The following is a 24,412-nucleotide window of genomic DNA, read 5'->3' as shown; positions in this document are numbered from 1 at the left end:
AGGACTGTGACTCGCATCAGCCGCAGAAGAAGAAACATCGTTAGCGGTAGTGAGTCGCATTCAGGGAAACAGCAGCAGAAAAATCATGGAGGAAACCGCGAAAAAGGAGAAAAAGCAGTCCGAGATCAAGGAGGAGAAGGACAAAAAACCAGCGGGGAAAGACAAGGAGAAGAAAGAGGAGCAGGAGCTGGTGAGAGAGAGAAAAACAGACGCTTTAGACTGAGTTTGAATTCCGCCTGAGTCACTCTGCAGGCCTGACTCTCAAACACATCCACAAAACACTGTCAAATTCATCAAAACACACTGATTATACATCAACATCAGCGCGAAACACTTTAAAACACCGTGTCTGTGATTATAAAGCGTTAAAACGACCAGTCAGGGATGTTTAGAAGCTTCATATATCATATAAATATATAAACACAGGGATTTATTGAGTGAATGGATGGATATAGTTGATAAATATGATTCCCTGAGGAGAAAGTCTTTTGTCTGATTTCAGAAGTAGTTCTGTTTGATTGTATTTGTCTGGTGTGTGTGTGTGATATTGTAAATATGTATTTGTTGTTGTTTTTCAGTCAGAGGAGGACAAACAGCTTCAGGAGGAGTTGGAGATGCTCGTGGAAAGACTCGCTGTAAGTTAAATAATATACAACATTATTCCCTATTATTTTATTTGTATTCTTTTATTATCTGTGTTTTTGTCCCGTCTCTGTCATTCTGTTGCACTGTGGAGCTTCAAACTAATTAAACATACCTGGCAATAAAGCTCTTCTGATTCTCAAATGTCATGTTGGCACATTTTAAGATGAATATCCTCAATTGTGTGTGAATTGTTCTTTTTGTAAGTATGAATCAAAATGTAACTAATTTCTTGATTTATGAAATGGGTCGCTGATGCAAAATAATGTTTACTAATACCGTCATTGTCCATTTTTTACAATAAAATCTAATTGTGGTGGATAAAATACTAATTAAAACAAACTAAGATAAAATGTGACCCTGGCCTGGACCACAAAACCAGTCTTTTTTAATTGAGATTTATAATCTGAATAAATAATCTTTCCATTGATGTATGGTTTGTTATGATAGGACAATATTTGTCTGAGATACAACTATTTGAAAATCTGGAATCTGAGGGAGCAAAAAAATCTAAATATTGAGAAAATCTCCTTTAAAGTTGTTCAAATGAAGTTCTTAGCAATGCATATTACTAATCAAAAATGAAGTTTTGATATATTTACGGTAGGAAATTTACTAAATATCTTCATGGAACATGACCTTAATATCCTAATGATTTTTGTCATAAAAGAGAAATGTATAATTTTGATCCATACAATGTATTGTTGGCTATTGCTACAGATATACCTGTGTTACTCATGACTGCTTTTGTGCTGCAGGGTCACATGACAAAAGAACTTAAAATAGTTTTTAAGATTTTTTTTTTTTTTACTGTAATATCTTATTTACTGAAATGACTACAAAAAAAAAATATTGGCAACTAACTGAAATATGTTGTAGTTCAAGTACTAAAATTACTAAAACTGAAAGAGCAAGTAATTAAGACAATTTAATAAAAAGATATGGAATTTTATTCATAAAAATGACATTACTTGTACAAAAATTAAGAGAAATAGAAAAACGAACTGAAATAATTTGAAGTGCTAACATTTATTAAAACTGAAATAAAAAGAAATGTAAGATAATAATAAAATTATTTAAAAGGAAAACTGAAAATATAAAAATGAAAGCATTTCTGAAATGAATGGCTGATGCAAAAAAAGTTGACCAATAACGTCATTGTCCGTTTTCACAATGCAATCAAATCCTAAAAGGCAGTCACATCCTGACCTACATTATTTCTCACTGAATATTCTATTTCACTCATATTAGGGAAATGAAACATGCATTCATTTACATTTCCTGTAAATTGTTTTGGTGATGAACAGACTCGTTTTCTCTGTGTTTCTCAGGAGAAGGACACGTCTCTGTACCGTCCTGCTCTGGAAGAACTGCGTCGTCAGATTCGCTCCTCCACGACTTCCATGACATCGGTGCCCAAACCGCTCAAGTTCCTGCGACCGCATTACGCTAAACTCAAGGAGATCTGCCAGAGCATGGCAGCAGGAGAGAACAAGGTGCAGCGTCAGACACAGAGCGTTATTTGATCAGCATGTGTTTGTGTGCAGCGTGACAGTCTCTCTCTCTCTTTCACAGCATTTCTGCGCAGACGTGGTGTCTGTTCTCGCCATGACCATGAGCACCGAGCGAGAGTGTCTGAAATACCGTCTGCTGGGCTCGCAGGAGGAGCTGGCCTCATGGGGACACGAATACGTCAGGTGCGTCATGCTGAAGACACAAACATCACACCAGTGCCATGGTTAACTGGAACTATTGAAAATCATTTCAGTCTTTGAAATAAAGCTGGAGTAATATAAAATGGAATAGTTTTTTTATTTTAGTTTGAACTTTAGTAATGTTTTTATTTGTATTTGTCATTTTTGTTAATTTTTTTTAATTTATTTTTTTTATATATATTTCTAATTGCTTTATTTATATTTCAGTTCAAAATATTTATAAATAGCATAGTCACTATTAGTCTGGTTGACCATATGCTGAAGACACAAACATTACACCAGTGTCATTGTTAACTGGAACTATTGAAAATCATTTCAGTCTTTGAAATAAAGCTGGAATAATATAAAATGGAATAATTTATTTTTTGTTTAAACTTTAGTCATTTTTTACTTATTTTTGTTCGTTTTGTTCTTTTTCAAAAAATATTTCTGATTCACTTTAATTATGTTTCAGTTCAAAATGTTTATAAATAGCATAAATGAACATTAGAAATATTGCTTTGGCCACTAACTGAAACAAATTTAAATAGAATTACTAAAACTACAACACATTTTGATTTACATATTTTGATTTCATTTTAATGTAAGTTTCAGTAATATGTGCATTTGTCATGATTATTCATTATTTATATTTATATTCAGTGTTACAATTTTTTTTCCCCCAGTACAAAATATTTATAAATTATAAAAGCGAAACTTAGAAAGGTTGATTTGGTCAAAATTAAAAAGTTACTTTGTAAATGCAATAAATTACAATATTACACACAAGTGAATTATTTTTAAGATCAAAATGAATTTCTCCTCACAGAAACATGTTGGTTTGAAATAATAAAATAATAATAAAAATGTCAAAGGTACATAACAAAATGACTAAAATTAAAACTGAAAATACAAAAAAAGGCTAATTCAAAATATTTTATGAATTGTATAAACAAAATTTTGAAATATTGTTTGGCCACTATCTGAAATAAAATAAACTTGAAGTAAACATTTCTAAAACTACAACTGAAATAAAAATAAATGAAAGCTAAATATAAAAACATTAAAAAAAACATAAAAATGACAGATGTGTAAAAGAAATTAGAAAAATCTCAACTAAAATAAACAAGTTAAACTGAACTAAAACTCAAATTGAAAATATAAAAATTAAATTATATACGTGTGTGTATGATATAATATAAATTCTATAAATGAAAATGAAGAATTATGAAAAATATTTATAATGTTAAAATAAAGATAAATACAATAAAATGACAAAAGCACATAACAAAATTATTTAAAATTAAAGTATAGCATTTAAAGATGATTCTAAATATTTATAAATTCTAAAATAGTGTATAAATTATGCTAAAATAACACTGTATTAGACTAGAAACCAGTGATCTTGTGTTTTAATTTTTTTTATCTTTGTTAATTGTCTTGACGTTTTTGGATTTCTATGAACGTCACAAACTTCCGTTAGACTAGTAGTTGCTCAGAGGTGCAGTCTGGGAACTTTCTCGTTTCTAACCTGTCTGTGATGTGATCTTGTGTGTGTTTGCAGGCATCTGGCAGGAGAGGTCGCTAAGGAATGGCAGGAGATCGAGGAAGGAGATAAAGCTCAACAGGAAGTCCTGCTGAAGCTGGTCAAAGAGATCGTCCCGTATAACATGGCCCATAATGCCGAGCACGAGGCCTGTGACCTCCTGATGGAAATCGAGCGGCTCCACATGCTGGACACGTACATCGATGAAAACGCCTACTCTAAAGTCTGCCTCTACCTGACCAGGTGAGACACCTTTACCCACAATGCCTCTGAACACATGTCTCTGAGTGCCATCCTGCTCTGAACTGTGTTTGTGTCTAATTGTAATTATTACTACTATTGTTATTATTATTATTATTTCTTCTCCACATAATGAGAATGAGTTTTTTTGCATTGCAATAATGAGAAATGTCAGTGAAAATGTCTCAAGATTTAACTTCAAAATACAATTTTTATATTATTTTAAAATTTATTTGATTAAAAAAAGGCAAATTTAATTCATAATTAAATGTATTTATTACATTTATATTAATAAATTCATATAAATGTATATGTATTAAACATTTATATAATTTTTTTGTATATTGAAAAAATCATGCCATGGAAATGTGCTTTATTGTCAATAATGTTTTTTTTAAATGTCTCAAGATTTAACTTCAAAATATTTTTTACAAATTTTTATATTAATTTAAAATTTATATTAATGAAAAACATCTCATAATTAAATGTATTTAGTACATTTATATTAACAAATTCATATAAATTTATATAAATAAACAAAAAAACAATTTTACATCATTAGATATGTATTTTTGTTTCCTTGATAAAATGGAGAAAAAAATATTCTGTGGAAATGTGCTTTATTGTCAATAAAAAAATGTTTCAAGATTTAATGTAAATATAATTTTTGTTCATTTTAAATTTGTTAATGTAAAAAAGTAATATAAATATATTTATTACATCTATTTTAATGAATTCATATAAATGTATATGTATTAATGAATATTTATATTAAAAGGTAATTGTATAATAATATAAATATTTTTATTCTTTGATCAAATGGGGAAAAAATCATGCTGTGGAAATGTGCTTTGTTGTCAATCAAATGTCAATAATGTGTTTTTTAATGCAAACTCCAGCTGTGTGAGTTACGTCCCCGAACCGGAGAACTCGGCTCTGCTGAAATGCTCTCTCAACATCTTCCGCAAGTTTAACCGTTACCCAGAAGCCCTCAGGCTCGCACTGATGCTCAATGACGTGGAGCTGGTGGAGAACATCTTTACTTCCTGCAAGGACATGTATGACGCACATGCACAGTTTGTCTGGTGAAAACTGAATTTCCATTTGCTTAACACAGATAGTAACAGTCCGTCTGCTGTGTGTGTGTGTGTGTGTGTGTGTGTTCAGTGTCATTCAGAAGCAGATGTCATTCATGCTGGGTCGACACGGCATGTTCCTGGAGCTCAATGAAGATGTGGAGGATTATGAAGATCTGACGGAGATCATGTCCAACGTGCAGCTCAACAGCAACTTCCTTGCACTAGCTAGAGAGGTGATAAAACACACACACACGGAAATATCCGGGTCATATTTCACCACAAAATCCCAAAAGAAACAAATGCATATTGTAAATATGCATTTGGTAAATGGACTGAATTTAAATCATTCTGATTTTAATGAAAAATATTGTTATGTCCAGACAGGATCGTTTTATACCTGTATGACACTGATCTTAAAAATGTGTATTATTAGTATTTTTTTTTTTTTTTGTGCATTACAATAATGAGAAATTTCATTGAAAATGTGCTTTATTGTCATGAAAAAATCTTTAACTTGAAAAAGATTTAACTTCAAAATATAATTATATTTTAAATGAAAAATGTATTGTTGTTAAATGTATTATATAATTTAGATTAATAAATTGAGTTATATAATAAAAAACATTAATATTAAAAATAACTTTATATTAAATCAAATATCTGATCAAATAGGGAAATAAATTGCTGCTTTTAATATAAAGTTAAAATTATATTTTAAAATTAATTTATTTTTTAATATAAAAACAAATTTAAAAAATGTGTGAATTTTTTATTTATTTAAATTAAATGAAGTACATTTATATAAATATTTATATTAAAAATCTAAAGTTAAATATATTTTTTTATCAAATGGGGAAAAAAATTACATTCTTTTAATGCAGGGGTGGGCAAACTTTTTGACTCGAGGGCCACATCAAATTTTCCACATTAAGTGAGGGGCCACATAATATGTTTGACAAATGAAGCTTTGATTTTTTTTAATTGACACTCACTTGCTACTGTACTATGTATACTTGTACATACATGGCAGTTCTTTTCTTGTACCATCTCTACCTATTGTTATGAGCACTTTATGACACACAGATGAGTTGTATTGGTGTACAGTATAAGACACATTTTATCATTTCATTCAGAAGTAATGTAAAATAAACAAAACGTTTACAAACATTAGAAATATGTTTTTATATTCCCTACACTCCACAAACAATCCTGTAAATTTAGCAGTGTTCAGAATAGAAAAAAGAACGAAAAAATAAGTAAAAAACAAACACAAATTATAGTGGCATTCACCATAAACATATATTATAATCGCCCAGCCTTAAATATATAAAGCGAAACTGAAAGCGGCGTGGTTGCTGGAATATGCACAATTTAAACTCGCTTGGCTTTTCTCATTCATCACCAATCCTGATGAGCTTGACCTTGATTGCTTTATATAAGTCGCCTTGGAAATCGCAGCACGTTTCAGATGAAAAAACGCGATTTGTAATCCAGAAAAACAGTACTATATCCATTTTCATAAAAATGTGTGTGGGAAACAGAAGAAGAAATCATATCTTTGCAAGATAAAATGACAAATTATTTCCATGTTTTCCCCAAATGACAGCACCGTGAGCAGGAGGATAACACTGCCATTTGTTCTGATGCTGGAGAGTCTTTTAAGCATTTTTAAAACAGTTCCAATACCAGGCATCTTACAAAACAAATGAACACTTTCACATTTTAAAACATGTAACTTATTTACTATTGTGCCAGGTGTGTCGTGTATATAGCTATTTTGACTTTTTATTTTGTATTTGCTGTGCGGCTTCAACGCGGCGTCCGTCAAAAAATAGACGCGGCGCCTGTCTTTATTAAAAAAAAAATATTGAAATTATATTGAAATTAAATAAACAATTATATTTAAAACTATTAATTTTATATAATATAATTATTTTGTCTTTCTTGGATCAAATGGGGGAAAATCATGAGGTGATTTTAATGTGATGTGTGAAAAAACTCTGAATATTATTTTAATTAAATATAATGGTAGTACTTGGTATACTGAATTTGATTCATGCTGATTTACATACATTTAATTATTATAGATTTGATATAAATATTTTTGTGTCCTAATGGGTAACTTTGTGTCTTTTTGACAATGTCGTGATGGTTTTTTATTTATTTATTTATTTATTTTTTAATTCAAAATACAGTAACATTTATTTTCTTGTGAATGTGAACCTGACATGTTTTCATGAGATTCACATCCTGATAAAAAGTAATCCTGTGATTTATTGTGATTGTTTTCCTCTGTAGCTGGATATCATGGAGCCGAAAGTGCCAGACGACATTTACAAAACCCACCTGGAGAACAACCGTAAGCGGCTTCAGCTCTCATGAGGAATGTTTTCTGTACGTCGCGTGTTTTACTGACGCCGTTTCTCTCAGGGTTCGGCAGCAGCGGCTCACAGGTGGACTCTGCTCGCATGAATCTGGCCTCCTCCTTCGTCAACGGCTTCGTTAATGCTGCGTTCGGACAGGACAAACTGCTCACGGAGGATGGAAACAAATGGCTCTACAAGAACAAGGACCACGGTGAGAACAGGCCCGTCTCTGGGCAGTTAGATGACATAAATCTGATGATCTTTCATAGATGCAATATCCTCACCTTTCAGTGACAACTAACATTTTTGAGATGTAAATAGGTCACCTATGAGATTTGCTTAGATCCAATGTGGGGGTCTTACAAGGTTAAGAAATAAAGAACTGGGGCTGGTTGCATAAACTTTTTAGACTAGTCTTATAAAGTTAGTAATTTTTATTTTTTTTCCCCCTTCAAGACTGGTCATAACTTGTTTAATTCAGTTATAAAAAGGTAGTTTGGTCTTGTTTGTAATGGAGAAGTAAGACTTCTAGTTCTTAAGACACGATCTTAACATGGGGGCTAAGTTTATGCAACTGGCCCCTGGTTGTTTTTTTTATAGTATTATCTTTACTCTTTACTTCAAAAACTGTCTAAAAGGGTCAAATGTTATGTATTTGAGGTCTGAGATGTAAGTACGGTGAAGAGAGAGATAGAGGGCAAACATTTAGTATTTTAGGTCAGCATTGCCGTCTAATCAACTAATATTGTCTTAAATAGCCTGCATAGAACTTCATCTTAACATGGGATTTTGACCAAATATGTTCAATCTTGATTTTTGTTTTGGACATGTAAGGTTATAAAAATATATATTTTTAAATACCTTAAAGTAACTACAAATGAGCATGTAAGGCAAAAATATCCATGTGGAGAAATTGAGCATGGAGCATGCCCCCAATCCGTGCAATGTTCTCACCTAGGGGTGGGCGATATGACCAAAATTTTATATCACGATAACAATATATATCACAACATAGTTATTTATTTTATTTTAAAAAGGTTTTTATGTTATTAAAATCTTTTGATAACATTGAATTTTCATAATCCTTGTCACCAATGTCTATATCAAACTAATACAAACCTAAAAAGAGACAAAAAAATACTCAAGCTCACTGCAGATTAATTAAACAGTCAGTGATGAAATAAGGATAAGAAACTAATTGCAAGCAAAAGGACAAAAACTACAATAAATAAGACATTACATACAGTGTGTAAATTAATTAGTCTTCACTGTTAATTATATCTATCTACAGATAGATAGATAGATAGATAGGTGTTATTAACACATGTATTAGGGATTTTCTCTCACTGTTTGATTCATATGAATGGCAGACAGGACGAATATCGGACAGCTTCCCCTTTAAGACCGAAGTCCGGATCCAATATACTGTTACATGTGTTTTCTTTTTCAGCTGTTTGCTCTCTCTTAAGACCTAAATCACTGTGTTTATGAGGATACTTGCAAAGATGGGAATAATGGCGCTTTTAAGTGTGTTTATGTAATCGTTCAAAGCCAATAAAACAGCAAAAAAATGTGCGGCCCTCTCATAGAAACAGAGACAACGAAATAAACGATAGGGCATAATATGAAACGATAGACTTATTTAGTCTATCCGATATATATCGTCATATCGCACAGCCCTGTTATCACCTTTTCCCCCCTAACCTGTTTGCATCTCTGATCTTTGATTAAGTGTGTGTGTATGTGTGTGTGTGTGTGTGTGTGTGTGTGTGTGTGTGTGTTGCAGGCATGCTCAGCGCAGCGGCGTCTCTGGGAATGATTCTGCTGTGGGATGTGGACGGCGGTCTAACGCAGATCGATAAATATCTTTATTCATCTGAGGACTACATCAAGGTACAGACATTAAGTAGTGCGCTCACTTTAAGGACCGCATGATTTGGGGAAAACAATATACTTATTTCATATTTATGGTACTTTTTTCTTTATTTCTTTCAGTGTCTTTCAGTATGTATTATATTCATGAAATATAATACACTGTTATTTTGGTGGGTTGTAGTGAAAATCTGAGTTTTTATGAAAATTTAATTCCAGGTTTCATTCTACAAGTTTAATCAAATTTGAATAATTAAAAGAATGTCAAATTTCAATTTAACTCATAAAACGTTTAACTGTAAACAAAAATATTACTGTTGTATATAATATGAACAAATATATATTATGATGCATAATAATAATACTTGTACATTACATTTTTCAGTGTAAATGTGAAATGATGATACTGATATATATGGTATTGTTTCTTTATTTCTTTCAGTCCGGAGCGCTGTTGGCGTGTGGTATCGTTAACTCCGGCGTTCGTAACGAGTGTGATCCCGCTCTGGCCCTGCTCTCTGATTACGTCCTACATAACAGCAACATCATGAGGATCGGGGCCATTTTTGGGTAATTCAGAAATGACACGCATCATTTAGAAATTAATAGGGCCCTATGAAATCCCAAGTTTTTCCTAACTGAATTTATTTAATTTATTGTATAACATACTTCTATTCAGATGGGTTATAGTGAAAATCTTTGAGTTTCTGCCTGTATTTAAGAATAGTTTTTATCAACTTGGTGAAAATGAATTCTGGATGCCATTAAGATATAATTTTATTCATCAAAAACTGTGGTAATCAACTTTATATAATCTTAAGGTTTACTGTTTAAAACATGGGTAAAAATTAGTTGTTATTCCTTAAAAAAATTAAAATGTAATAAATTGTGTAATTATTACTTGGATACAATATAGTAATGTGTTCTGATTTGACACGAATCATTAGAATTTATTAAGGCCCTATAAAATACCAGATTTTTCCTAATTTAACATATATAAATATGTATTAAGTATACTCTTTTATTTTGGTTGTTTGTAGTGAACAGGGTTTCCGCGGGGTCTTAAATTGTAGGAAGTCTTAATTATGATTTCATGAGGTCTTTGGAGACGGAAAGACAAGAATTGCGTTACGGCTGAATATGACGATTAAACTTCAAAAGGCTATGATTTCATAAATTAAACATGAGCGCTGCAAGTTCAAAATCTGTTGCTGCGCTGCTTTGTGTTCTGTCTTTACCGGGAAAACCATTATATTTCAGCCAAACGCGACACCTGCTGGCAGAGAATGAATCAGTTAACAGGTTAAACTAGTGCGTGTACGAGCTTCACTGCACCATTCAGGCTATTAAAATACATTTAGAATCATCACATCATTTAAGATACGGGGGCAGAAAATGTATAGCCTATATTTATATAGTTAATATCACATGAAGAGTGCCATTTTTTTTCCCTCCAAAAATCAGCATGATTACAAATGTGATATTGATTTTATGCAACAGTTCAATAAACAAGAAGTTAATATTAAGAGACTTACATTTTAGACACCATATTTCCTGCTTTTGCTCTATTTCCACAACAAAAATAATTCCAAACACTGTTTTGTGTCCCTGAGCGACATGACGGTGTTTCGTTCCTGAATCAATCGAATGTTTAAATGTATCAATCGCAATGACTCACTTATTAACAGTGACCGCTGCCACCTGCTGGCGGTTTTAATTTCACATTTAATGTATCTTCATTTTTTTAAATAATTTAAAACATCAGTTTTCAACGTTTTTTGTTTCAGATATCAAAACATCATTAATGCACTTGTAACTGCAGGTTAGCATTCTATGTTCCTCTGAGCTGCATTAAACAGTGTATAAATACATCTAAATAACACTTCACATGCACTGCAAAGATACATTTAGTTGATACTGATTAATTTGCTCGGTAACAGCCCAAATGCAAGAATTTGTCTCAAAACATGATGCACACTTTTAGAAAAAAATGGCTTAAAGGTAAAAATGGCCATAACACTTGTTGGAAAAGATGTGCTGTGAACTGACCACACAGAATATGAAGAATATCAGAACATTTCAGGGGTCAGCTGTCCGTGGTAATCTTTAAGATACCGGCACAATAACACACTCAGGGACTAAAATCACAGAAAATATCAAGATATCATTTTGTGCCAATTTCGCACACCCCTAATTCATGTTATTTGATTTATATTATATTTTATTGATAATAATTGGTAAAATCAATATTCTTAATACTTTCTTAGAAATGGTTTAAAGACTGAAATGTGAAGTTTTTCATTTTACAAAACTTTTTGTTTTTGTGAAAACTTTAAATTATGCTTTTTACAGTTTAATATGGTACTACAGACATTGCCTTACCCCGCTCATATGGTATTAATTTTATTTGTGCAGGTCTTAAATTTGAGTTTAAAAATCCTGCAGAAACCCTGAGTTTCTGATAGTTTTTATGAAATTACATTCCAGGTTTCATTCTACAGGTTTAATTAAATCTTAATAATGAAAAGTATGTCTGATCAATTTCATTCATAAATGTTTAAAAATGTAATAAAATATAATAATAATAATAATAATAATAATAATAATAAATACAATTTTAACAATAATAGGGCCCTGTTTTATTTTTCAGAAATTGTATTTGAATTATTCTGAATTCTGTTTCATGATTTATTTTAAACTTATCATTAAAAAGGTAATCAAATTAATGAATAAATGTGAAGTTTTACTGTTAAAGTAAAACATGGACTAAAAATTGTTATCCCTTAAAATGTAACGTTTTCTCAAAATGTGTGATTTTTAAGTGAGGGATATTCTACTATTCAATAGTGATATATTTCTCTACTTTCTTCGTTAAACTGAACTTTTATTTTGGTGGGTACCGTAGTGAAGACGTTTAGTTTCTGTGTGTATTGTACTTTTAGAATGCTTTTTTTAAAAATCAAATTAAACTATGAAATGGTGAAGTTTCACCCTAAATTGTGAATATTTTTGTTGTTTTTGTGCAGGTTGGGTCTGGCATACGCCGGCTCTAATAGAGAGGATGTTCTCTCTCTGCTGCTTCCTGTCATGGGAGACTCCAAATCCAGCATGGAGGTGTGTGTGCTTGAGTGTGTGACCAATCGCTGTCTGTGTGTGTGTGTAACTGTCTGTCTGTGTGCGTGTGTGTGTGTGTGTGTCTGTCTGTCTCTGTCTCTCTGTGCGTGTCTGTCTGTCTGTGTCTCTGTGTCTTGTCTCTGTGTCTGTCTCTCTGTGCGTGTGTGTGTCTGTCTGTGTCTCTGTGTCTTGTCTCTGTGTCTGTCTCTCTGTGCGTGTGTGTGTCTGTCTGTGTCTCTGTGTCTTGTCTCTGTGTCTGTCTGTCTGTGCGTGTGCGTGTGTGTGTCTGTCTGTGTCTCTGTGTCTTGTCTCTGTGTCTGTCTCTCTGTGCGTGTGTGTGTCTGTCTGTGTCTTGTCTCTGTGTCTGTCTCTCTGTGCGTGTGTGTGTCTGTCTGTGTCTCTGTGTCTTGTCTCTGTGTCTGTCTGTCTGTGCGTGTGCGTGTGTGTGTCTGTCTGTGTCTCTGTGTCTTGTCTCTGTGTCTGTCTCTCTGTGCGTGTGTGTGTCTGTCTGTGTCTCTGTGTCTTGTCTCTGTGTCTGTCTGTCTGTGCGTGTGCGTGTGTGTGTCTGTCTGTGTCTCTGTGTCTTGTCTCTGTGTCTGTCTCTCTGTGCGTGTGTGTCTGTCTCTCTGTGCGTGTGTGTGTGTGTCTGTCTGTGCGTGTGTGTGTCTGTCTGTGTCTCTGTGTCTTGTCTCTGTGTCTGTCTGTCTGTGCGTGTGCGTGTGTGTGTCTGTCTGTGTCTTGTCTCTGTGTCTGTCTGTCTGTGCGTGTGCGTGTGTGTGTCTGTCTGTGTCTTGTCTCTGTGTCTGTCTGTCTGTGCGTGTGCGTCTGTCTGTCTGTCTGTGCGTGTGTGTGTGTGTGTCTGTGTGTGTAACTGTCTGTCTGTGTGCGTGTGTGTGTCTGTCTGTGTCTCTGTGTCTGTCTCTGTGTCTTGTCTCTGTGTCTGTCTCTCTGTGCATGTGTGTCTGTCTGTCTGTGCGTGTGTGTCTGTCTGTCTGTGCGTGTCTGTCTCTGTCTCTGTGTCTGTGTGCGTGTGTGTCTGTCTGTCTGTGCGTGTCTGTCTCTGTGTCTTGTCTCTGTGCATGTGTGTCTGTATGTGCGTGTGTGTGTCTGTCTGTCTGTGCGTGTGTGTGTGTGTGTGTGTGTGTCTGTGTGTGTAACTGTCTGTCTGTGTGTGTGTCTGTCTGTGTCTCTGTGTCTGTCTCTGTGTCTTGTCTCTGTGTCTGTCTCTCTGTGCATGTGTGTCTGTCTGTCTGTGCGTGTGTGTGTCTGTCTGTCTGTGCGTGTCTGTCTCTGTCTCTGTGTCTGTGTGCGTGTGTGTCTGTCTGTGCGTGTCTTGTCTCTGTGCTTGTGTGTGTGTGTGTGTCTCTGTGTCTGTGTGTGTGTGTGTGTGTGTCTGTCTGTCTGTGTCTGTCTGTCTGTGTGTGTGTTTGTTTGAGTGTGTTTGAGACAGTGTCTGTCTCTCTGTCTGTCTGTTTGTTTGTTTGATGAGTCCGTGTGTGTTTCTGCAGGTGGCTGGAGTGACGGCGCTGGCGTGTGGCATGATCGCTGTGGGTTCCTGTAATGGTGATGTCACTTCCACCATCCTCCAGACCATCATGGAGAAGAGCGAGCAGGAGCTCAAAGACACATTCGCTCGCTGGCTGCCACTCGGCCTCGGGCTCAACCATCTGGGTAAGAAGAAAATACAGTACATACAGTAAAACCTTCTGAGGGATTGCAATTTTGGGGAAATTATCTGACTGCAATTTATTTATTTTTTCCTGCAAGCTGCACAGTTTTGCCATAGTATCAATTTAAGTATAAAATAATAATAATAATGTCAATTATTTATGATTAACAATTTTAAATAGTTTAATTTTGTTTGTCCATAGTTTAACCAGAAGTACAGCTTACTGAGATGAAAAACGATAACATTAAAAAATGTTATGATAAAATAAGCATTACTATTACAATATTTCACTGTAAAATATAAAACTGGGCATTTAAAAAAATAGTAATATAATAATAATGGTAACAATAATAACAAATGATCAATTTTACTGTTTAGTGTTGTAAAACTACAGTACTTATGAATGTCTTAATTTCTTCATTTTCAAACATGAAATATTTTTCATGAACGTATTTATTTTAGAGCAGCATTTTAAAACACGACTAACTATTTCATCTTAAAATTTACTGTTTAAATGAAAACAGTGAAAATTGTGTTATTCCTTAAAACATTGTATGATTATTACTTTAAGTACATTCAACTGTGCAGTATAGTAATATATGAAATAGTATTATATTTTAACTTTAAGTTAAATCAAACTTATAGAACTATTTATGAAATATGTATTATATATAATATTTATAATATAATATACTTTTATTTTGGTGGGTTGTAGTGAAAATCTATGTGTATAAAATAAATATATAAAATATTACAAATTAATATTACATTTTAAAATAATGTTTTATATTTCAATATTACTATTAATTAATAATTTTAAAAAGTTGTTATTTTTATTATAAAGAAAATAGTACACAAACAAATAGTATTACTATTGCAATACTACACTGTAAAATAAATAACTGAGTTTTTAATAGTGCTGTCAAACGATTAATCGTGATTAATTGAGTGAATAACCAGTGCTCTCTCCATCATCAATACCACGACTGAGGTGCCTTTGAGCAAGGCACCGAACCCCCAACTGCTCCCCGGGCGCCGCTGCATTAGCTGCCCACTGCTCCGGGTGTATGTTCACTACTGAGTGTGTGTTCACTACTGTGTGTACACTTGGATGGGTTAAATGCAGAGCACAAATTCCGAGTATGGGTCACCATACTTGGCCACACACCACTTCCCTTCCCTTTACTGTGAACTGAGGTGCTCAGAACACCGGATCATGAGCTGCTCGTGTGTAAATGAACCCAGTGCCGCTCTGCACACTGAAACACAGCTCATGCATTTAATATAACTGCAGCTTTTACAATTTGGTAATCCTTTATATATATATATATATTGAATGCAGGTAAAGGTGAGGCGATCGACACGACTCTAGCAGCTCTTCAAGTCGTTCCTGAACCCTTCCGTAGCTTCGGAAACACATTGGTGGATGTCTGCGCATACGCAGGTGAGTCAGTGCTCTCCCAGCTCACACGCTTCGTATGAAACACACACACCTAACCGCTCGTCCATCCGTGTCTCAGGCTCCGGTAACGTGCTGAAGGTGCAGCAGCTGCTGCATACCTGCAGCGAACACTTCGACAACAAGGACAAAGACGAAGATAAAGACAAGAAAGACAAAAAAGACAAAGATAAGAAGGATGCGGCAGCGGATATGGGCTCCCATCAGGTGTGTGTGTGTTTTTATCTTGTGTTGTGTTGAGTTGTGTGTTTGTTAGCGGTCAGTGAGACTCATTCTGATGATGCTGCAGGGTGTGGCGGTGCTCGGTATCGCTCTCATCGCTATGGGTGAGGAGATCGGCTCAGAAATGGCCCTGCGCACATTTGGACACCTGGTGAGTCGCTGACTTTTTTTGTGCCAAATAAATAAAACGCAACTAAATTAATATATTTTATTTAATAAATACATTTATGTTAGTTTACTTAATTATATTTTATAATAATCATTTATATTTATTTTGTAATAGTAATATTATAATATATAATTATAATATTAATTTAATAAATTATTTAAAACATTTATTTATCAATAAATACAAATATTTATTAATTATACAAAAACATTATACAAATATTTATTATACATTAAATGTAATTATTAATAAATTATTCAATTGATAGAAATGACAATTTTATATATTAAATATTTATTATAAGAATTTATTACATTTATTAAATGTATTATAATATATAAAACATTTAATAAATATATTTAATTTAATAAAGGTATTTAAAGGATAATTTGTTAAATTTACTTTTTCAAATACATTATTCAATTTACTTATTTAAATACATTGTTCAATTATATAAAATATTTATCATTTTATCATTTATATTAAATGTAAAGTGTAGTATTTATTATTTTATATATATTAAACATTTATTATATAATTTTATATATTAAAATTATATGTAATCTTGAAAGAATATACTTGTAATTTAAAATATACAACTATATAATAAATACCTATATAAATCTTTAATAATATTATAGTTGTAATTATCTTTTATTTACATCAATTTATTAGTAAATATTAGTATTTACTATATAATTGTTTTTAAATATTAGATGTAATATTTATTATGTATTATAGTATTATGTCACATTTATTAATATCTTAAATTCATTTATGAATAAATATATAATTGTTATAAAAAATGAAATGTACTAATTAATGTATTGCATTTATATTAAATCTAAGTTATTATATATAATTATGTAATAAATATGTATAAATTATTAGTAAATGTTTTTATAGTAATTTATTAAATGCATGTATTTGTTTTATTGAAATTTATTCATTTATTAATGTTATATAATTTTTTTTTATATTAAATGCAATATGTATTATTACTATTATTACAGTACTTTTATTTTACATTCAATATATAATATTATTTAACTAAATATATCCAAATAAATAAGCATGACACATTGAACTCTTCATGCATTTTACTTTCCCGAGCTGACTTGCTAATGCTTTCTGATGTGTGTCTGTCTTGTGAATTCAGCTTCGTTACGGTGAGCCCACGTTAAGGAGGGCAGTGCCGTTAGCGCTCGCTCTGATCTCCGTCTCCAATCCGAGGCTGAACATCCTGGACACCCTCAGCAAGTTCTCACACGACGCCGACCCCGAAGTGGCTCACAACGCCATCTTTGCCATGGGGATGGTGGGCAGCGGTCAGTCTCTCAGCACAAATAACAGAGCAGTGATTTCAGTAGGGCCCTATGATTTCCGCCTGTATGTTCTGCATGTCTCTGTGTGTGAGTGAATGGCTCAGTCGCGCGGATTCGTTTACTACACACAGACTGAAGCGTGACGCTCGCGGTGATTTCAGCATCTGTCGTCTCTCTAAATGAGGACATAAATACATGAACAACATCTCCAAATCTGCTTCGAGTAAAATGATCATATCATCATATACACACAGAAGTGTAAAGGTATTCACGGCGACCCGTCAAAATAAAAGTTTGATTTAACTGGAATAAACTGTCAGAAATATATTATTGTGCAGTAGAATGTACGTAATACTACTGCTACTGCTACTAATAAATTATTATTTTTTTTAATTAAAGAATAATCAATGTTTCTCTTATGTTTTTATTTGAATAGTATTAAAATAGTTTCCCAAAAACAAACTTTGTTTTCATTTGATAACCAGAAAAATTTTAATACACAACACAGAATATCTGGAAAAAATAACCCTATTGTAAAAATAAATTGTAATAAATAAAATAGTTTTTATGCATTCAAATAATTAGATATGCCTAAAAACAGAATCTGGTAACAAAACTATTTTTTTTTTGTTAAACTATTAATATATACTGATGTTAAATTGTATACGTTTCATGAATTTAATAAATTAGACATGCTTTTTGATTAATAAAATTTAATTTAACCATTAAAAACGAGTCTAGAAAAATTTTAACAGAAAAAATGAATTTTGAAGAAAAAAAAAAACTGAATTTGGGGGAAAATTTGTGTCGTCAAGCGATTAATCGCATCCAAAATAAAAGTTTTTGTTTATATAATGTGTGTGTACTGTGTATATTTATTATGTGTATATATAAATACAAACACATGCATGTATATATTTAAGAAAGGTGTTATGTTTATATATTAAATATATTTATATATAAAATAAAAGATATATACTGTATGTGTGTGTATTTATATATACGTAATAAACACAATACACACACATATATTATGTAAACAAAAACTTTTATTTTGGATGTGATTAATCGTTTGATAGCACTAGAAAAAAAACAGATTTCATAGGGTCCTACATCATGCAGTGCCTCGACCAATCAGAGTAGGCTGTTGTGGATGCGGTTGTCATGGTTACCGTGTTGCTCTCCTCCGCAGGCACTAATAACGCGCGTCTGGCGGCGATGCTCAGGCAGCTGGCACAGTATCACGCCAAAGACCCCAACAACCTCTTCATGGTCCGACTCGCACAGGTCAGCTGCTATTAACACCTTGTCATGTGACTCCTTGTCTGTATTGGTACTTATGTACACACATTCCTCTTTCCTGCACGTGTTGCTCTGGTCAGGAAGATTCCTGCGTTTTCTAACATCAGCTGCTGTTGTTTTGACTGTTAATGAGCGCTGTGATCTACGACCAAATTAACGCACTTAACTCTAAACGCTTTTAAAAATGAATTGACTTTGTGGAGTTAATAAAGCAGTAGCTTTTGGTGGAACTGTTAATATGAAAAAACTATAACAGGGGCTTGGTCATTTTTTTTTCAATAAAATGTATATCAATCAGAAGGAAAAAAATAAGAGATTGTGTTTTAATGATTCTCAATACATTACAATTCTACAATATAATTCTATACATAGTGTACTTTAGTTTTCTAAAGCAATATAAATTAAAGACAATTGTATTATCAATATTTTTTTCTTGTGCTTTTGCCTTTTTTATTATTTTAAATTTTTTCCCCAGATATATCTGTTTCGGTTTATTCATTTTAGTACTTTTCCGTATTTAGTGCACTTATTTTGGTCCGTTGCCAAGGCAACATTTCTACTTTTTGTGTTTTTAGTTCAAGTTTTTCATCTAATATTATATTTATTATATTTCAGCTTTATTTTAAATTTTAAAATAATTAATAGTTTTAGTTAATGACAACTCTGAAAGATAAAAATGTGATTTTATTTCTAATTAGTTCGAGAATAAGATTAATAAAAAACGTTATAAAATATAACAGTTTATTACCATTTTCATATTTATGTACTATTATAATTTTTATTAATATTTAGATAAATTTTGTACATAAATATATATAAATGTATATGTGTGTATAAATAAATACAAATAAATTATATTAAAGATTATTATATAAATATTTAAATTTTCTCAGTTTTCATTTTATCTTAAATTGTAATTGCAACGTGTATTTTTTTTTTTCATCCAGTATTTCTATATTATTTCAGCTTTTTTCAATAAATAAAACCCATTTTTAATAGTTTTAGTTAACAATAACTCTGATAAATACTTAGTAATATAAAAATATAATAATACAAATATGAAAACAGTTTATTAGTGTTTTTATTTGTTTTAAATTTTTTGCTTTTTTTGTGGCAAAATATGATTATGTTGTGTTCTTGACAGGTTTGTTAGAGACATTCCCTTAATTCCCCGTCTGTTGTGAAGCACCTGTTGTAGTGTGTGTGTGTGTTGTAGGTGACCCTGTGGTGACGTGTGTGTGTGTGTGTGTGTGTGTGTGTTTCAGGGTCTCACTCATCTGGGGAAAGGCACGCTGACGCTCTGCCCGTATCACAGTGACCGGCAGCTCATGAGTCAGGTGGCTGTCGCCGGACTGCTCACGGTCCTCGTGTCCTTCCTGGACGTCAAGAACAGTAAGAGCATCAGTGCAGAGCCTGTAATATCTGTCTCCACTCGATTTATACATCATTTGTTATGATCGGACAATATTTGTCTGAGATACAACTATTAGAAAATCTGGAATCTGAGGGAGCAAAAAAATCTAAATATTGAGAAAATCTCCTTTAAAGTTGTTCAAATGAAGTTCTTAGCAATGCATATTACTAATCAAAAATGAAGTTTTGATATATTTACAGTAGGAAATTTACTAAATATCTTCATGGAACATGATCTTTACTTAATATCCTAATGATTTTTGGCATAAAAGAGAAATGTATAATTTTCTGTCCAGCTGTGGATTTACAAATTCATTCAGTCTGTCTGCCATATTTTTGTTCAGACAAATGCGAAAATTGGACCAAATGTTTGTTGTAAATCTTAACCGGTCGATGGGAAAGAGCCTACCTTGTTATCAGAAGTGTTGAGATTTTTACAATGCACATTAGCTTATGTTTATGGAGCAGATATCATTCTGACTCATCCTTTAATTAAAACAAATATAAAGCTGATATGAAGAGTTTATTTGCAAAAACAGATAACACTGTTTTTTTATTTTCAAAAATCATGTTTTTTATTGTTAGTTAGCTGTATTTTTTTAGTTATTTTTAACCGAATCAAAATAACCCACCTGAGGTTTGATTGAGATTAACTGGAATACACAATGAACAAACATGAGTTATGTTTTTGCAAATTAACTCTTCATATGTTATTTTATTTAAAAAAATGGTCAACTTTATTTGAATTAATGCTGTCAAATGATTATTCGCGATAATCGCATCCAAAATAAAAGTTTGTTTACATTATATATATGTATGTGTGTGTTTATACTGTGTATATTTATTATGAATATATAAAGACACACATGCATGTATATATTTAAGAAAAATGTTATGTTTAAATATTAAATATATTTGTATATATTGTATAATATTGGTAGCTCTCAGCCGATTTAATTTTTAAAAAGTAGCTCCTGAATGAAATAAGATTGGAGACTCCTGGTCTAAAGCATGTCTGAAATAATGCTGTGTGTGTGTGTGTGTGTGTGTGTGCAGTAATCCTGGGAAAGTCTCATTACGTTCTGTATGGTTTGGTGGCGGCGATGCAGCCTCGTATGCTGGTCACATTCGACGAGGAGCTCAGGCCGCTGCCGGTGTCTGTGAGAGTGGGACAGGTGGGCTTTGTTTCTCTGTGTTTGTGAAAGAAGTCTCTTCTGCTCACCGAAGCTGCATTTATTTGATCAAAAATGCTGTAAAAATTGTGAAATGTTAATATAATTTAAAATATCTGTTTTCTATGTGAATATGTGTTAAACTGTAATTTATTTCTGTGATCTGCAGCTGTATTTTCAGCATCATTACTCCAGTCTTCAGTGTCACATGATCTTCAGAAATCATAATAATATACTGATTTACTGCTCAACAAACATTTCTGATTATCAAGGTGTTCAAAAATAAGTTCAAATGAGAGCAAATAATTTTAACAATTAAAATAATGTTAGTAGTGCAAAATATAAATGTATTTGTATGGAAAAAAATATTGTAATAAACTGTAGCTTTGTTGCCACAGTGTACAACAAAATAAAAAAAAAGTCAAAATATATTTATTTTGCAAGCCATTTTTACAATTAAAATATCACTAGTGCAAAATAAAATGCATAAAATATATTTATTCAAAATATTTAATTTTTTTACATTTGAATTTTATTTTTAGTGCGACACTAGCTTTCTATTTTCAGTGTACAATGAGAAATTATTCATATACAAGTCAAAGTAATAGTGCAAGTAATTGTAGTAGTTTAAATATCAATAGTACAAAATAAATGCACAACATATAATATTTTAATTTTTAGTGTGACAAAATGTAGCTTTGCACAGCATACAATGAGAAATCGTAAAAAAAAGTAATTTTAGCAATTAAAATATCAGTAGTGCAAATTAAAATGCATAATATATTTAAACAATTTTTATTTGTGTGCGTGTATTACAGACTGTAGTTTTGTATTGCCAGTGTACAATGAGAATTTGTTTAGAAATAAGTTAAAATAAAATAGTGCAAGTAATTAAATATATTAATATATTATATTTAAATAATAAAAATCGTGTTTCCCTTTAAATAAAAAAGTAAATCGTAATATCAGCAGTTTAAAATAAAATGAAAAGGTTATAAAAATGTTTAAACATTGCCACAGCCTACAAAGACAAATTGTTAAAAGAAAAGGTAAAAATAATAGTACAACAAATGCACAAACTATAATATTCTTGTTACAAAATATGCAAGATATACAAAAATCTTGTTTCCTTTTAAATAAAAAAAGGAATAAAATAAAATAACAAAAATTAAAAATAAAATAATATCATATAAAATAAAATTATTATATAAATTTATAAAATTATATTTAGATATTTTATAAATATATAAAATTATACATTTATAAAATAAAATGAAAAAATAGGTTAAAAATTTTTAAATATTACCACAGCCTACAAAGACTAATTATTAAAAAAAAAATAAAAAGGTAAAAAATAATAGTACAACAAATGCACAAACTATAATATTGATACAAAAATCTTGTTTCCTTTTAAATAAACAAAGAAAAGAAAGGTTGTAACCGCTGTGCTGTGATGTTTGTAGGCTGTAGATGTGGTGGGTCAGGCCGGGAAACCCAAAGCCATCACAGGTTTCCAGACTCACACCACACCGGTGCTGCTGGCTCACGGCGAGAGAGCGGAGCTGGCCACAGAGGAGTACCTCCCCGTCACACCCATCCTGGAGGGCTTCGTCATCCTGCGCAAAAACCCCAGCTACGACGCTTAGGGACCTCCTGTACAATATTTAAAGCACCTCGTCCTCCGCTGCCGGTTCCTCTCCTCGTTTTGTAATTAGAGCATGAAAAACTGAGTTTATCATCCTGCTAAACACTTCTGCTTGTTTTTGTTACTTGTTCTGTAAAAGGTTGAGATACAAAAAAATAAAGAATTGTGGTCAAACCGGTGTGTTTATGCAAATGAATCTTGCTTAGTACCAAGGCAAGCAATTGTTCTCATCTTTAGACATTATTACTGATATCTTCATGTTCTGTTTCATAAGATAGTAGATTGATTATTGAATATTCAGAAGCCAGTATTTTGCAATAGTGATAGTAATAAATCTATTTTGTTTATTTAATGCTTCCAGAATATTTCAGCACAAGCAAACATCCACTAAAATAATGTTTTAGATGTTATTCTGAATTTACTACAACACATTTGAATAATAATGCAATATTTGAAGTAAAATTGAAATGTTTTTAATGGTCACTAGATCAAAATAAATAAAAAAATCTAATTAATATGAATAGTATATCTTTTTTTTTCCTTTTGAATTTTATTTTTAGTGTGACCTGCTATTGCCTCAGCTTACGATGAGTCAAAATAACAGCAAATAATGTTAAAATAAGTTGTTTACATATAAATATAATTTTTTTCCCCCTTTTGAATTGTATTTTTAGTGACAAAAACTAGTATTTTCACATGAGAAATTGAATAAAAATACTAAAACCATTTTCCTGGATGTCATCATGAAGAAAAAGTTTATTTCTTAGAAATCTTTTTAGTAATAATAAAAATTTGAAGCAAAATATAATTTTTGTAACATTTTAAATAGCACTTCTGATCAATTTATCTCTTTTCATTTGAATTTTATTTTTAAAGTGTGGCAAAATAGTCAAAATAGTTTTACCAATTAAAATAATATCAGTAGTGCAAAATAAAATGCACAACATTTATGCAAAGCATATTTTGTCATTATGAATTTTAAGCGTGATTACAATGATAAATTTAATTAAAATACTAAAATAATTTTTACCGATATTGTCCTGAAGGAAAACCCTTTTTAATAATAAAGCAACCCTGATGGTAGTATGAGTTAAAGTTATTTCTAATTTGGTCACCAGGCGGCGCTGTAAGAAAAGGCCACGCCCCTGTGAGCTTCGACCAATGCTCATGAATATTAATGACGCCATGCTGACGTGGCCCTGTGGCGAAAGCGGCGTTCATGAATATTAATGAGCCTAACTTGTTTGTTTCAGCGCAGTCACGACAGCTAATTAATATTCATGAGCAAAGCTCTGCGCTCACGCCGCGGCTGCAGTCACGTGGTCGGGATCCCGGAAGTTCCCGAGTCGCCGGTTTCCGCCGGAAAACGTTCCGTCCGGTGCAGACGGGTGTGTCTCTTTTTCTGTGTCTTTCGGTATCGCTCAACTGATTCAATACAAAACCGGACCGGCGCCGACGCTGTACGATAAAGTCCTGTCCGGTG

At 32.2% G+C, this 24,412-nt stretch overlaps 1 protein-coding gene across 1 annotated transcript; it reads left to right on the top strand.

Annotated features, from left to right (window-relative positions):
* On the top strand, positions 1-23,276 carry LOC306854475 (26S proteasome non-ATPase regulatory subunit 2-like). The gene is made up of 21 exons (XM_079392523.1): positions 1-190; positions 579-635; positions 1,974-2,138; positions 2,218-2,339; positions 3,901-4,125; positions 5,022-5,180; positions 5,290-5,434; positions 7,500-7,560; positions 7,632-7,778; positions 9,354-9,460; positions 9,882-10,009; positions 12,466-12,553; positions 14,062-14,224; positions 15,565-15,666; positions 15,743-15,888; positions 15,971-16,054; positions 17,232-17,400; positions 18,590-18,684; positions 19,965-20,091; positions 21,169-21,287; positions 22,748-23,276. The coding sequence occupies exons 1-21, from the start codon at positions 86-88 to the stop codon at positions 22,928-22,930; spliced, it is 2,697 nt and encodes an 898-aa protein (XP_079248649.1). The 5' UTR covers positions 1-85; the 3' UTR covers positions 22,931-23,276.
* Positions 23,277-24,412: the final 1,136 nt, after the last annotated feature.

Source organism: Barbus barbus (genome assembly GCF_936440315.1).
Source record: "Barbus barbus genome assembly, chromosome: 34".
NCBI classification, from domain to species: domain Eukaryota; kingdom Metazoa; phylum Chordata; class Actinopteri; order Cypriniformes; family Cyprinidae; genus Barbus; species Barbus barbus.
The sequence above is the reverse complement of the archived record's forward strand: the minus strand, read 5'-3'. Positions and strand labels throughout refer to the sequence as shown.